Genomic DNA, 12,958 nt, shown 5'->3' on the forward strand with positions numbered 1-12,958 from the left:
AGCTTGCTCCATTCAGTGCCTAAATTTGATACTGAATACATAATTTGTCTAAGATATAAAAGAAATAATAGTAGTTAAATAAAATCTCTAGGATCAGGAAATAATTCTCCTCCTTATAGCAGTTAATTTCGCCAGCTTCTTCCAGCTGCTACAAGGAGTTTTTCAGTTCTATTTATCCCTCACCATATCTGATTCTGAGTCATATCTAATTCTGAGTCAAACTCTGTTATCACCAAACAATTATATGTTAAATAAACTCCACTGAGATTTTCCCAGGATTATATCATATGTCATGAACACTCAGTGAGAACTCAAGAGTTGTTCACAATATTTGCAGACTGATGATTTGATTTGCTGCAGACTCTTTCTTCAAGACTACAAATATTGAATGGAGATTTTACGTGGTTAACTCAAACTTTCTCTCCAGGCAATAAGAGAAATTAACAGCCTGGGTCTTTTGTTGCTATGTTGCGGCTTGTGTGTATGTGTGTTGTGTTTTGCCACTCAAAACATGTTTAAACTCTATAGATGAATGATCTACAACCATACCTATTTAACTTTTTGGAATAAATGTTGAATGTGCATTGGCCTTTTCTAATTCTGAAGACAAGGATATGTGCAGAATTTCACACACTAATTGTGGACTATACTTTGGTGAATCCTTGGTAATGGCACCGTTTTCCACTGCCTTAATGTATGTAAGAGTGTATCAGTGCTCCCGATCAATTTCCCCTGAGAGGGCAGCCTGGTTCCCAGGATAACTAACGCCCAGGAATTGAGTGCGACTGGTAAACGCTGCCATCCTCCTGTTTGGCAGGCACAGCACTGTTGCTGCAGTTTTGATATCTGATAATATTATTTTAAATCTCATGCTGTATTCACTGCTCTACCCCACCCCAATACATTCACCGGCTTGGCCTTTAAAAGCTTTTGACTTTGCCACCCATCCCTGATGACACAAGAGGTGAAGGCTCATAAAATGCCCCACAGTCTCTTTTTACAAAATGAATGCAACATTTGGCAAACTTCATCATTTTCCTGACAGCCTTGCTTCCAGAATATGAGCACATTCACCAAGAATCAAGCAGGAAATCATCCCTTTTGTTTCAAGGTAGTAGATACACGTAAGAGTTTACATTAGACCTTATATTGCCCGAAATCCTTAAATTCACAGGTCAGTAGGTATAATTCAACTTCAACCTCTAAAGAGTATTTGGGGTACAATAACCCTGGAAGCTAACTTAGGGTAATACTAACAGTTTAGTCACAAAAAATTTCTTTACCTAACATAAAACTATGTGACAAGTGTAACAGAGGGATAAAAACATGATGTAAAAGTGCTTCATAGCAACAGTTTTTTCTAATATGAAATATCCCCCTTATTCACCTCATATGCCTATAACCCAACACAATGCCTGACACACAGGAGGCACTCAGATATTAACTGACTGAAATGAACTTGTGAGGGCTGTTTTTAAATGTACTAAACTCCTCCCTACTCTAGACTTCCCTAACAGGTATCCCTTCTTCTTCCCTTTGCCAGTCTTGGCTGTGCCCCTCCAGACAAGATGCTGGTGTGCCCCTCCTGGGTCAGTGATGTGGGGGGAAGAGGAGAGCGAGTCACTGCTACCAAGCAGTCGGATGCCCTGGCCCAGGGTGGGGCTAGGGGACAGGCTGGCTGTGTCTGTCAGCCTGCAGGCTGGGTGTGCCCTGTCCAGGTTAGCAGGTCAGAGCTTGAAATCTGAGGTCATAGCAGGTCAGGTGGCTAGAAAGGAATCAGGCAAGCAGGGAAAGTTGGGAGGTGGATGTCAGTCAGAAAGACAGAGGAACAGAGGAACGTGTGGCTGACCAGTAGGGTTAAAGAAAAGGCAGACAGATCAGCACAGCTAAGCCCAGAGGAAGCTGTCAGGATTTACCCATAGTGAACACTGCCAAGGGCTAGCCTTCAAAGTCAAAGTTCACAGAGGCAGTTTAAAATTTTCCAAGATACTTCTCCTAGAGGCACTTAATTTCTTCTTAAAGAGATCTGGTCCAAGAAGTCCTTTAAAGCTCCCCTGATAAACTTTTTCTTTCTGGAAGGTCTGGAAGAAACAGAAGTAATCCTGTACCATGGAAATTTTGCCACTCATTCCTGATTGTGGTGGGGAGGTTGGGGGAAAAGGGAGGAATTTACTCAACACACTTTTATGAAATAACAAGAGTATATTTCCCATGATATTCTGCCGCCCCTAAATACATCTAGACACTGATAATTATAATGTGACATTCTATAAAGTAGATCACTACTGCAGAGGCCTCAGAGAATAGTAGGATTTAACTTTTCTATAAGTTACACTATTTATTCATCTTTCAGGTGGGAGTTCACCTCTGAGAAGGCTTCCCCAGATTCTCAGAGTACGCTAAAAGCTCTCCCTCACACTGGTACAAGACAGAGTATCAGTTCTATCAGAATACTTAACCACTGTATTAAAATTGTATTTTCTGTTACACTATAACTTCCTTCAGGATGACGACCATGTCTCATTCATCTTCATGTCTGCAATGCCCGACATAGTGTTCAGCACATAGCAGAGAAGAAAACGTTGCTCAAACCAAACAGAAGGAATACCAGTTCTGAATCAGATCTGGGAGGAGGGGACCCTTTAGGTGCTGTGGGACCTTGGGAAATTACCTTAACCAGTTTCTTCAGTTTTAAAACACAAAAATGCATGTAGATATGTAACTTGATTATCTATAAACACATACTTCACCTACCTCATTCCGAGACCTGTAAGATCTCGTGGTCAGGTGCACAGAGCAATATCCAGACTCATCCTCAACATTTATGATATGTGAAAAGTTGTTCCATTCTTTTTTTTTATTAATAGTAAAGCATGACGTAAAGAACCGTGGGTCCCTGTTTCTAATTCTTTCCATCTTTGAAGCCCCTCACAAGGATTTTTCTAATTTTTTCTATCTTTAAAATCCCTCACAACAGACAATGATTGTTGTTCCAGCTGATTATCGGGAATCTTCCAAATCCCCCAGATTTCATTACCACAGTGAAACTAATAATCCTGTTTTCCAAACTCAACAACCAATATTGTTTTTACATCATGAGCAAATCTACAGTGAGGTCATGAACTCATATGTCCTTTTATTTAATTTTTACACCAATCTTAAAGTTTGAAAGAGCTTCTCACTGCTACATAAAAATAGAAACACATCTTAAAAATTAGCATGCCTTTCTGGGAGAGGTTATAAACTGTTTCATTCTCAAATGGCAAGGGAATACTTGACATAAGATCAGTGAGATTCTGACATCTTGGTTCCGAAACCAAATTCCATCAAAATCACAAAAAGCTATAAAACAGCAACAGGTTTAGATATTTTATATTCAGGAAGCCCTCAATAGTTTTTGTTAAATACGATATTGATAAGGGACCGGAAGTGAGTTAATTTCTTCATTTTTTTTAAGTAGATTTGATTTTTCAGAGCAGTTTCAGGTTCACAAAAAAATTGAGCAGAAGGGTCAGAGATTTCCCATGTACTTCCTGCCTCCACATACATATAGCCTCCTAATCTCTTTATTTTAATACTAGTATTTTTTTAAAGTATAGCATCAGTCTAGAAAACCAGTTCTTCTATAGACTAAATGGCTGTGTGCCCCTAAAATTCTTATGCTATGAAACATTCTTATTCTTATGAAACCTAATCCCCAATGTGACGGTATTTGGAGGTGGGGCCTTTGGAAGGTGTTCAGGTCATGAGGATGGAGCCCTCATGAATGGGATTAGTGCTTTTATAAAAAAGACTCCAGAGAGTTCCCTCACCCCTTCTGCCATGTAAGAACAAAAGATGGTTGTCTATGAACCAGGAAGTGGGTCCTCACCAGACATCAAATCTTGCAGAGCCTTGATCTCAGACTTCCAGCTTCTAGAATTGTAAGAAATAAACTTCTGATGTTCATAAGCTATCTGGTCTACAATACTTTTTTGTAGTAGCCCCAACTGACCAAGACAAGCTCTTAGATGAGTTATCCACCACCCTGGTTTTAAGATATCCTGAGATCTCTCTACAATGTTTTTTAAATAGCTTATTTTACTCTACAGAGTCAAACAAAAATCAATTCCAAATGGACCATAGATCTAAATGTGAAAGGTAAAACAGTATAGTTTTTAGAAAAATAAGCACAGGAGAATATCTTTCTGATGTTGAAACAGGCAAAGACTTCTTCTCAAAGTACAGAAATCATTAAGTATAAAAGGGAAATATATGCATAAATTGGTAAAATGATTATATAAATATTAAGAACGTCTGTCCATCTAAAGACACTATTAAAAGTGAAAAGACAAGCCACAGAGTCATAGACGATATCTGCAATATGTGTATATACACACACAACAAAGGACACATATCCAGACCACATAGTGAACTTACAAAATTAGTAAGAATTAATAATTGTTAAGAAAGGCTGTCAATCCAATAGAAAAATGGGCAAAGGATCTAAAAAGTTACTTCACAAAAGAAAATATTCAAATAGCCAGTAATCATATGAAAAGGTGAACAATTTTATAAATCAACAAGGAAATGTACATTAAAATGATATTATAGTACTACTACGCACCCACCAGAATGGCTAAAATGAAAACAACAAACAGTGTCTAGTGTTGGTGAGGATAAGGAGCAACTGGAACTCTCATATACTGCTGATGAGAGTATAATTTGGGACAAATGCTACGGAAAACTCTTTGGCAGCATCTGTCAAAGCTAAACATATATACAAATTATGACCTAGCATAATTTCCCTCCTAGGTATATATCCAACAGAAGTGTTTATTTGTGTTCACCAAAATATATGTGCTAGAATGTTCCTAGTAGCACTATTTGGAATAGCTCCAAATTGAAAACTACCCAAAATGCTGAACAATAGTATAAAGAATCACTCTATATTCACACAATGGACTATTACACAGCAATGACAACAAGCAAACTACAACTGTATGCAATCACATGAATGAATTTCACAAACCATACTGAATAAAAAGAAGCCCAGACACAAATGAACACATACTATATGATTCCACTTACATAAAATTAAAAAACCTATGATGTAAAAGTCAGGACAGTGGCTATTCTTAAGGGAAAGATAGTAACCAGGAGGGGACCTGAGGGGAATACTGCGACGCTGGTCATGTTGTTTGTTGATCTAGGTGCTAATCACACTTAATGAAATTTCACTTACGATTTCTCTTGTATGTTATGATTCAATAGAAAGTTGCAAAAAATCAGAGCAGATAGAAAATGAGAGTGGAAAGATAAGATGAAACAAAAGGAGAAGTCAGTACAGCAAAATAAAAATGTATGGTTAAGGCCCTAGATATTTAGCAGGAGCAGGGCACAAATGTGTCTCTGAGCTTCCTTAGAGCCAAGCCAAACAGGACAATGCAATCAGTTAAACAATTCACAGTGTCCATGAGATAAAAATAAGCCAGTTGTGCTCTAAAAAAACAAAATTATTCTTATAACTGAGGTCTGAGAGAAATTTCTCCTGAATATTCTCAAAGAGATGATGTTTGACACAGTGAAACTACATCTTCAACCACATCCTTACAACAGAGGCCTCAGTGAGTGTGATACAATGACTTTCTCCATATGCTGACGCCATAAAACCAAAACACAGTTCAAGGAGAGTAATTTGGGGTTAAAGAGCAGGAAGAGGAAAGAAAAACACTAGAGTATAAGTGTACCTCAATCTGATGGCCTAGAGAGATGCACAGGAATGAACAGTCTATATATTCTCTAGGCTCTCTCCCTTAAATAGTGTTTCTCTAAAGCAAGCTTTTGATAAGCATTGCCTGATAGCGAGTTCAAGATCACACTCACTGAGATAGGTACCCAGAATCCAGCTGTTGTATAATGTCAATAAAACACTGGGGGATGGGGAAGAGGAGATACAGCGAATCACTGCAATAGTCAGTGGAACGAGGGCTGGATGGATAGTCTGTAAAAGGCTACCAAGGGAAGCTGATATGCAGAGTAACTATTATATTATTATTCACTTCTCTTTCATGAATAAATGGAAGAAGATCTGGTTTTCCCTACAGCATGTTCTAAGCAAGATTCTCTATAATCCTCCCTTCACACTCGTGCCAGCCTTACCTTCCTGAAACAGATCACATGTTGTAGCTACCCTCCTCATACATTTTCAGCGGCTCCCCACGCCTACTGGATAAACTTCAAAGTTATATGCATGAATATCAGGCCTTTTATGCAGGCCTAATTCTGCTTTTCCAGTCTCATCTATTATTTCTCGATGATCCATCTACACCTCATCACTCAGTGATTTTCAAACATGCCACACAGACCTCCGCTTGCCCTTGAGTATGTTCTTCAGACCCGACAGTTTCTCACGTGGAAAGAAGAAATCAGGTGTCCAGAGTTTGTGGCAATGCCCTCCTGTGTCTGTCACCTTACTGCTTCTGTGACAGGGTTATCTGTTTCTATGATTCCTGCTTCCTATAAACTCACCCTCAGCCTCCATGTCCCAGGACTGAGCCCTAACTGAAAATGTCCCCGTAAGCCTGTGTGTGCAGTTAGCAAATCACCTACCCTACAATACGGCTCCTTCTTTTTTATATCCTCCTGCTGGATCAGCCTCAGGCCCTGGACTCCATTCTGCAGGCCTCTCTCGTATAGGGCCTGAAGTCTGGGAATTTCTTCTTGTTCAACAGCTACTATAAGCTTTAAAAAGAAAAAAGATAAATTTAAATAGAGTTAAATATATCATCAGCCATGAAAGATAAAGTCACTAGAAAATCATAAATTATTTCATGATTCAAATTGGGTTGATTTTTTAAAAACTGATTTTTTTTTATGTATCTATTTCTCCCCTTCTTCATGATTTCAATTTCCTCCTCCACACACATAAAAAAAAATTGTCTTAAGGAAACTAGATTAAAGCAAATTTTCTCCAAAGGTAAGATGTAGCCTCAAATTTCACATCTGTCATTACAGTCACTACATGTATCTTGGTCATAAGCATCACTACCACGCCCTCAATCTCAGAGGGGGAAGAAGCACAGGTTGCTTAGTCTTTACATTTAAAAAATGAGTACATCAGAAAGACAGGCAGAAAACAGAAAATCTAACTTCATTCAAGACTCTTTTCCTATTTATTTCTTGGCAAAGTATCTGTTTGAGATAGCTTCTCATCTAACAGTTACCAGCAAAGGAAAGCAAAATGACATTCACAGGTACACTAGAATTCAAAAATAACTATTTCATAGCAAAGAGTCAACTGAACTCCATGAAGTAATACTTTTAGTCAAGGTGTAAAGGTTATTTAAATCAACAATTAATCTTAAAAACAGAAGTGGAATTATAGGGAACTATCAAGAAAGTGAAAAGAGCAGGGAAGATATAGCTCTGTAGTAGAGCACATGCTTAGCATGCACAAGGTCCTGGGTTCAGTCCCCAGTACCTCTATTTAAATAAACAAATAAAGAAACCTAATTACGCCCCCTCAAAAAAAAAAGGATAAAAAAAAGAAAGTGAAAAAACAACTCACTGAATGGGAGAAAATATTTGCAAATCATATTGCTGATAAGAGTCTAGCATGCAGAATATATAAAGAACCCTTTACAAACTGTACAAATATAAAATAAATAAATCATGAGGATGTAATGTACAGCACAATGACTATAGTTAATCATAGTATATTGCATATTTGAAAGTTGCTAAGAAAGTAGATCTTGAAAGTCCTCATCACAAGAAAAAAATTTTTTTTTTTTACTGTGAATGGTGACAGTTAACTAGACTTATTGTGGTGATCATTTCACAATACATACAAATATCAACAGTATATTGTACACCTGAAACTAATATAATGTTACATGTCAATTATACCTCAATTTAAAAAGATAAAAGGATTTCAAACGTGGGAAAAAAAACAAGTGCGGGAGGGGCCAACACGCAAAGGCTCAAGTGACTAAACCAGAAAAACTGTGATATCAGGCCATGAAGTCACATTGACCCAGCTGTGGCCTGGAAGCAGTAATCTGTAAGTACCTGGAGCTGAGCTGAGATGGGTTAAAAGCAATGATGTAATTTGATGTGAAGAGGGAATATGAAGTAGTGTTCAATGCTCCAGAAAGAAGCTTTACAGAGCTTAAAATCATCATATGGGCAGGCATGGGGCCTGGTGTGTTTCTCAGAGGTATTCAGTGGATGTTGACTGGTTCCTTTGGCTTAAAGAACAAAAAAAAAAAAACCTCATAATTCAACCATAAAAACTGTAAACACAGTTTCATATCTTGCTTTTCCACTTAACACTATGTCAGGACCATTTTCTCACATCATTTAAAAAAAAATCTTCATAGCATCTTTAATGGCAACAATGAACTTTCATTCTTAAAAATTACATGGAAAAGACTTACAAGGGAACACTATGAACAACTGAATGCCAAAAAATTTAGATAATCTATATGAAACTGGCAAATTCTTAAAAAGACACAAACTTTTGAAACTGAGTCAAGAAGAAAAAGAGTGTCTGATTAGACCCATAACAAGTAAAAGAAACTGAAGTAGTAACTTTAAACCTTCCCACAAAGAATGGCTCAGGCCTCATGAATGCTACCAAATGTTAAAAGAAGAATTAATACCATTCTTCATAAACTTTTCCAAAAAATAGAACTTCCTAACGAATTGTATGAGGGTATTGTTAGCCTGATCCCTAAACCAGACAAAGACATAAAGAAATAAAATAAAACTGCAGATCAATATCCCTGATGAATATTGATGCAAAAATTCTGAGCAAAACACCAGTAAATTGAATGCAGCAACACATAAGAATTATATACCATGACTAAGAGGGATATACTGCAGGAATGCAAGATCTATTTAACATCCAAAAGTTAATATAATATACCATATTAATAGAATAAAGGCCAAAACCCACATGATTGCCTCAATAGATGTAGAAAAGTCATTTCAGAAAATCCAACACCTTTTCATGATTAAAAACACTCAACAAACTAGTAGACAGGAACGTCCTCAGTCTGAAAAGGGCATCTACAGAAAACCCAATCTTAATAGTGAAAGATTGAATGATTTTTCCCTAAAATCAGGAATAACACAAGGATATCCACTTTCACTACTTCTATTCAACATTGTATTAGAGATTCTACCCAGGGAAATTAGGCAAGAAAAAAATATCCAAATGAAAAGAAGTAAAACTATCTTTTGCAGATGACATGATCCTGCATATAGAAAATCCTAAGGAATTCATGCACACACAGAAAAACTATTAGACTAATAAACGAGTACAGCAAAGTTGAACGATAAAAGATCAATAAACAAAAATCAATCACATCCTACACGTTCGCAATGAATAAACCAAACTGAAATTAAGAAAGCAATTCCCCTCACAAAAGCACCAAAAAGAATAAAATATCAAGTAACAAATTTTTAAAAAGAACTGCAAGACCTGTACAATGAAAAATACAAAATGTTGAAAGAAGTTAAGGAAGATCTAAACAAATGGGAAGGCATCCCAAGTTCATGGCATGCTAGTATTAAGATAGCAATACTCCCCAGATTGACCTATAGATTCAATACAATCTCTATCAAAACTCCCAGCTTATTTTTTGGAGGAGCGGACAAACTGACCCTAAAATTCATACGGAAATGCAAGGGACCCAGAATAGCCAAAACAACCTTGAAAAAGAACAGAGTTAGAGGACTCATACTTTCTGATTTCACAAAATATAATAAAGAGCTACAGTAAACAAGACAGTGTGTTACTGGCATAAGGAGAGAGAAACATGAATGGGGCAAAAGTGAGAATCCTAGATAAACCATACATTTGTGCTCAACTGATTTTTGATAAAGGTGCCAAAACAATGTAGAAAGAATAGTCTTTTCAACAAATGGTGCTGAGACAACCAGATGTCCACACGCAAAAGAATGACGTTGGACTCCTTCCTCATATTATGTACCAAAATTAATTAAAAAGTGACCGTATGCTGGAGGAAAATGTGTAATGGGTTGGGTGGGGAGCTCTGATCCTGGTGGCGGGCTCTGGGGAAGGGGCAGCAGGCCAGCTGCAAAGGCGGTAAGAAGCACCTGGAAGTGAAAGAAGCCAATCACAAAAGACAACATACTGTATGACTTCATTTATAGGAAACGTCTAGATTTTGCAAATTACATGGATACAAAGAAAGAAAAGCCAGGTATTTCTTCTTTAAATCAGCATTAAACATTCCAAATAAAATGCTATTTATTTAAGACAAGGCACTAGTAAAATGCCATACCTTGCCACATTGCTTGTAGGAGATCCCCTTTTGGGTACAGTACTCATAGATAAGGGCTGAGCCCTGTACACATAACTTCGCTTTCAGAGATTCGGGTTTATAATAAATTCCACTATGTATGACACCGCTGTTATGTCCAGTCTGATGAACAGCTATAGAACAAGAGAAACAGGCTAAGAGAAAGGACATGACTCATACAAAACCTAGGAAGTGGGGCAACATACTTACAGTTGAAGCTATCAGAGACCACGATTCAAAATTCTGCCTGAGCTTGTTCTTACAGTCAGAGTACCGGTAGCATCCTCTAGCAGCCAGCCATGGTGACTGTGTTACACCACTCCAGCCCATCTCCAATTTCAGCTACAACTTTGGTGCACAAGCCCACCCCTTATTACCAGCAAACCACTTCAGGGGCCCACTGTAGTTCTCTGCATTCTGCCCCAGGGCCTTTTCTAATGTTTGGGGGCAAAGGGACTCAACCTCCCTAGGGACAATCCTCAACCAACAGGGACAGAAACTGATGGATAAATGAGCCCAATCCTGGGAAACGTTAGGTAGTTCCTCAGAGGTCTCAGTGGAATCAAGCTCACAGCTGCAGTACTGATAATCCACCCTCACGTGGTTTTTCCTCCTACCTGTTTACTCTCCCCACCCCCTCACTCCTGCCTCCTCAGATAACCTCACAAATAAATCACCTACACCCAAGTCCTAGTCCCAGGCTCTGCTTTCTGAAGAATCCAAACTGGGACACTGGCATTGACATTTAGCATGAAAGATGCAGAACTGACAAAATGAGCAGGCGCTCAGGTTAAGCAGCACTGATAACATACATACCTAAATCTTTTTCCTTTTCCAGAACACCAATGGAAAGTGCTGGATGTCGCAGGATGAGTGCCCTGGCAGAGGCAAGCCCCACAATTCCGCCACCAACAATGACTACATCAAATGAGCTTTAAGAGAAAGTCACCTTTAAAGTAATGCATGTTTACAGTAGACCTCATCAAACTTCACATGCATAATTTTCACCATCAATGGGCAATTACACTATTAATTTGTGATCATGAAAATCAAATATTTATTGGGCTTTATGCTAAGGATGAATCTTTTAAAAGTTACATGTATGTATATAATCAGCTACACCCAGCAGACAGGGCGGCCAATTGCCCAAGCTGCTCTAAGTCTCTATTATACTCTGCCTGGCTGGCTACATGAGTGACTACTCTGTGTTAAATATCACATTCTCCTCTACCACCTATTCTTTTAAAATTCAAGTGCAGTAGTCTTGAGGATAAGTTAACATTAAGTCTTTAACACCTTAGTGTGCAAAAATTTATAAATTTTTTTTTCTCTGTTGAGAAGGAAATGGTCATTGAGAACATCAAACCTTAAGGAAACAAGCGCTCAGAAATGGGCTCAGAACCACAACTTCAGCCATGACAACCCTGATTACACAATCACTTAAAAAATCCGGACAGGGTATGTATAGTCTACCTTTGCAATGAGAAGTTTAAAAGATTACCATTAGCACTGATCTCATGGTCAACAGATCTGGGTTTTACAGAAACATAGCCAGTGTTGCTTCTTCTACACATCATCTATTTCACCCCCTCTTGTACTATATTATTTCCATGTAAATCCTAAATATCATCTGTAAATATTTCAATATGTTATTCTAAAAGGGCTCTTTATTCTAACTAAAAAAATGAACAACTTTTAGTATCATCAAATATTCACAATAAAACTTTTAGAAGAAAACAGGAGAAATCTTTGGAGTCTAGGACTACTTGAAGAATTCACACCAAAAGCATGATCTATAAAAGAAAAAAAATGGATAAAGTGGACTTCATCAAAATTTTAAAAGTCTCTGCAAAAGACCCTGTTAAGAGGCTAAGCCAAGACAACGAACAAATTGGGAGAAAACCATATATCTGACAAAAGACTCATTTCTCGAATATATATTAAGAATTCTCAAAGCAGGTCATTTAGAAAATGGACAAAAGATAGGAACAAACATTTCATCAAAGAGAACAGGTAAATAAATGACAAATAAGCACATGAAAATATGTTCAATATCTTTAGTCATGAGGGAAACGCAAACTAAGACTACAATGAGGTATCACTACACCCCTAACAAAGTGGCTTTAGAAAAAGGTGTTAACACCAAATGCTGGTGAGGATGGGAGGAACTGGATCAACTTACACATTGCTGGTAGGAATGTAAAATAGTACAGCCATTCTGGAAAAAGAGTATGGCAGTTCCTTAAAAAAATTAAACATGTGCTTACACTCTTGGGCAGTTATCGTGGAGAAATGAAAACTTATGTTTCTACAAAAATCTGTACATAAGTGTTCATAGCAGCTTTATTCATAATTGACAAAAACTGGACACAGCCCAGATATTCTTCAACTGGTGAGTGAACTGTGATAATCCATACCACAGAGTGCTACTCAACAATTAAAAGGAATCCACTATCAACATTGGCACACCTTGGATGGATCGCAAGGACATTACCCTGCGTGAAAAAAAAAATCTCAAAATTACATACTGTGTGATTCCACTTATGTAACATTCTCAAAATGAGACAAAATTATAGAGCTGAAAAATAGATTTGTGGTTGCCAAGGGTTAGAAAGGGTGGAGAGATGGAATAAAGGGGTAAGTAACAC

General features: G+C 37.7%; 1 protein-coding gene across 3 annotated transcripts in view; it reads right to left on the bottom strand.

The window, feature by feature from the left end:
• The window catches only part of L2HGDH (L-2-hydroxyglutarate dehydrogenase), a 33,589-nt gene that overhangs the window by 19,233 nt on the left and 1,398 nt on the right, over positions 1 to 12,958 (bottom strand). For all 3 annotated transcript variants that reach the window (XM_031453677.2, XM_031453679.2, XM_031453678.2), the window contains exons 2-4: positions 11,127 to 11,242; positions 10,293 to 10,444; positions 6,592 to 6,723 (exon numbers count right to left, since the gene is read on the bottom strand). In XM_031453677.2, the coding sequence (XP_031309537.1) occupies positions 6,592 to 6,723; positions 10,293 to 10,444; positions 11,127 to 11,242 (400 nt within the window). The remainder of the gene's footprint in view (positions 1 to 6,591; positions 6,724 to 10,292; positions 10,445 to 11,126; positions 11,243 to 12,958) is intronic.

This window comes from Camelus dromedarius, chromosome 5, assembly GCF_036321535.1.
Source record: "Camelus dromedarius isolate mCamDro1 chromosome 5, mCamDro1.pat, whole genome shotgun sequence".
Taxonomy (NCBI): domain Eukaryota; kingdom Metazoa; phylum Chordata; class Mammalia; order Artiodactyla; family Camelidae; genus Camelus; species Camelus dromedarius.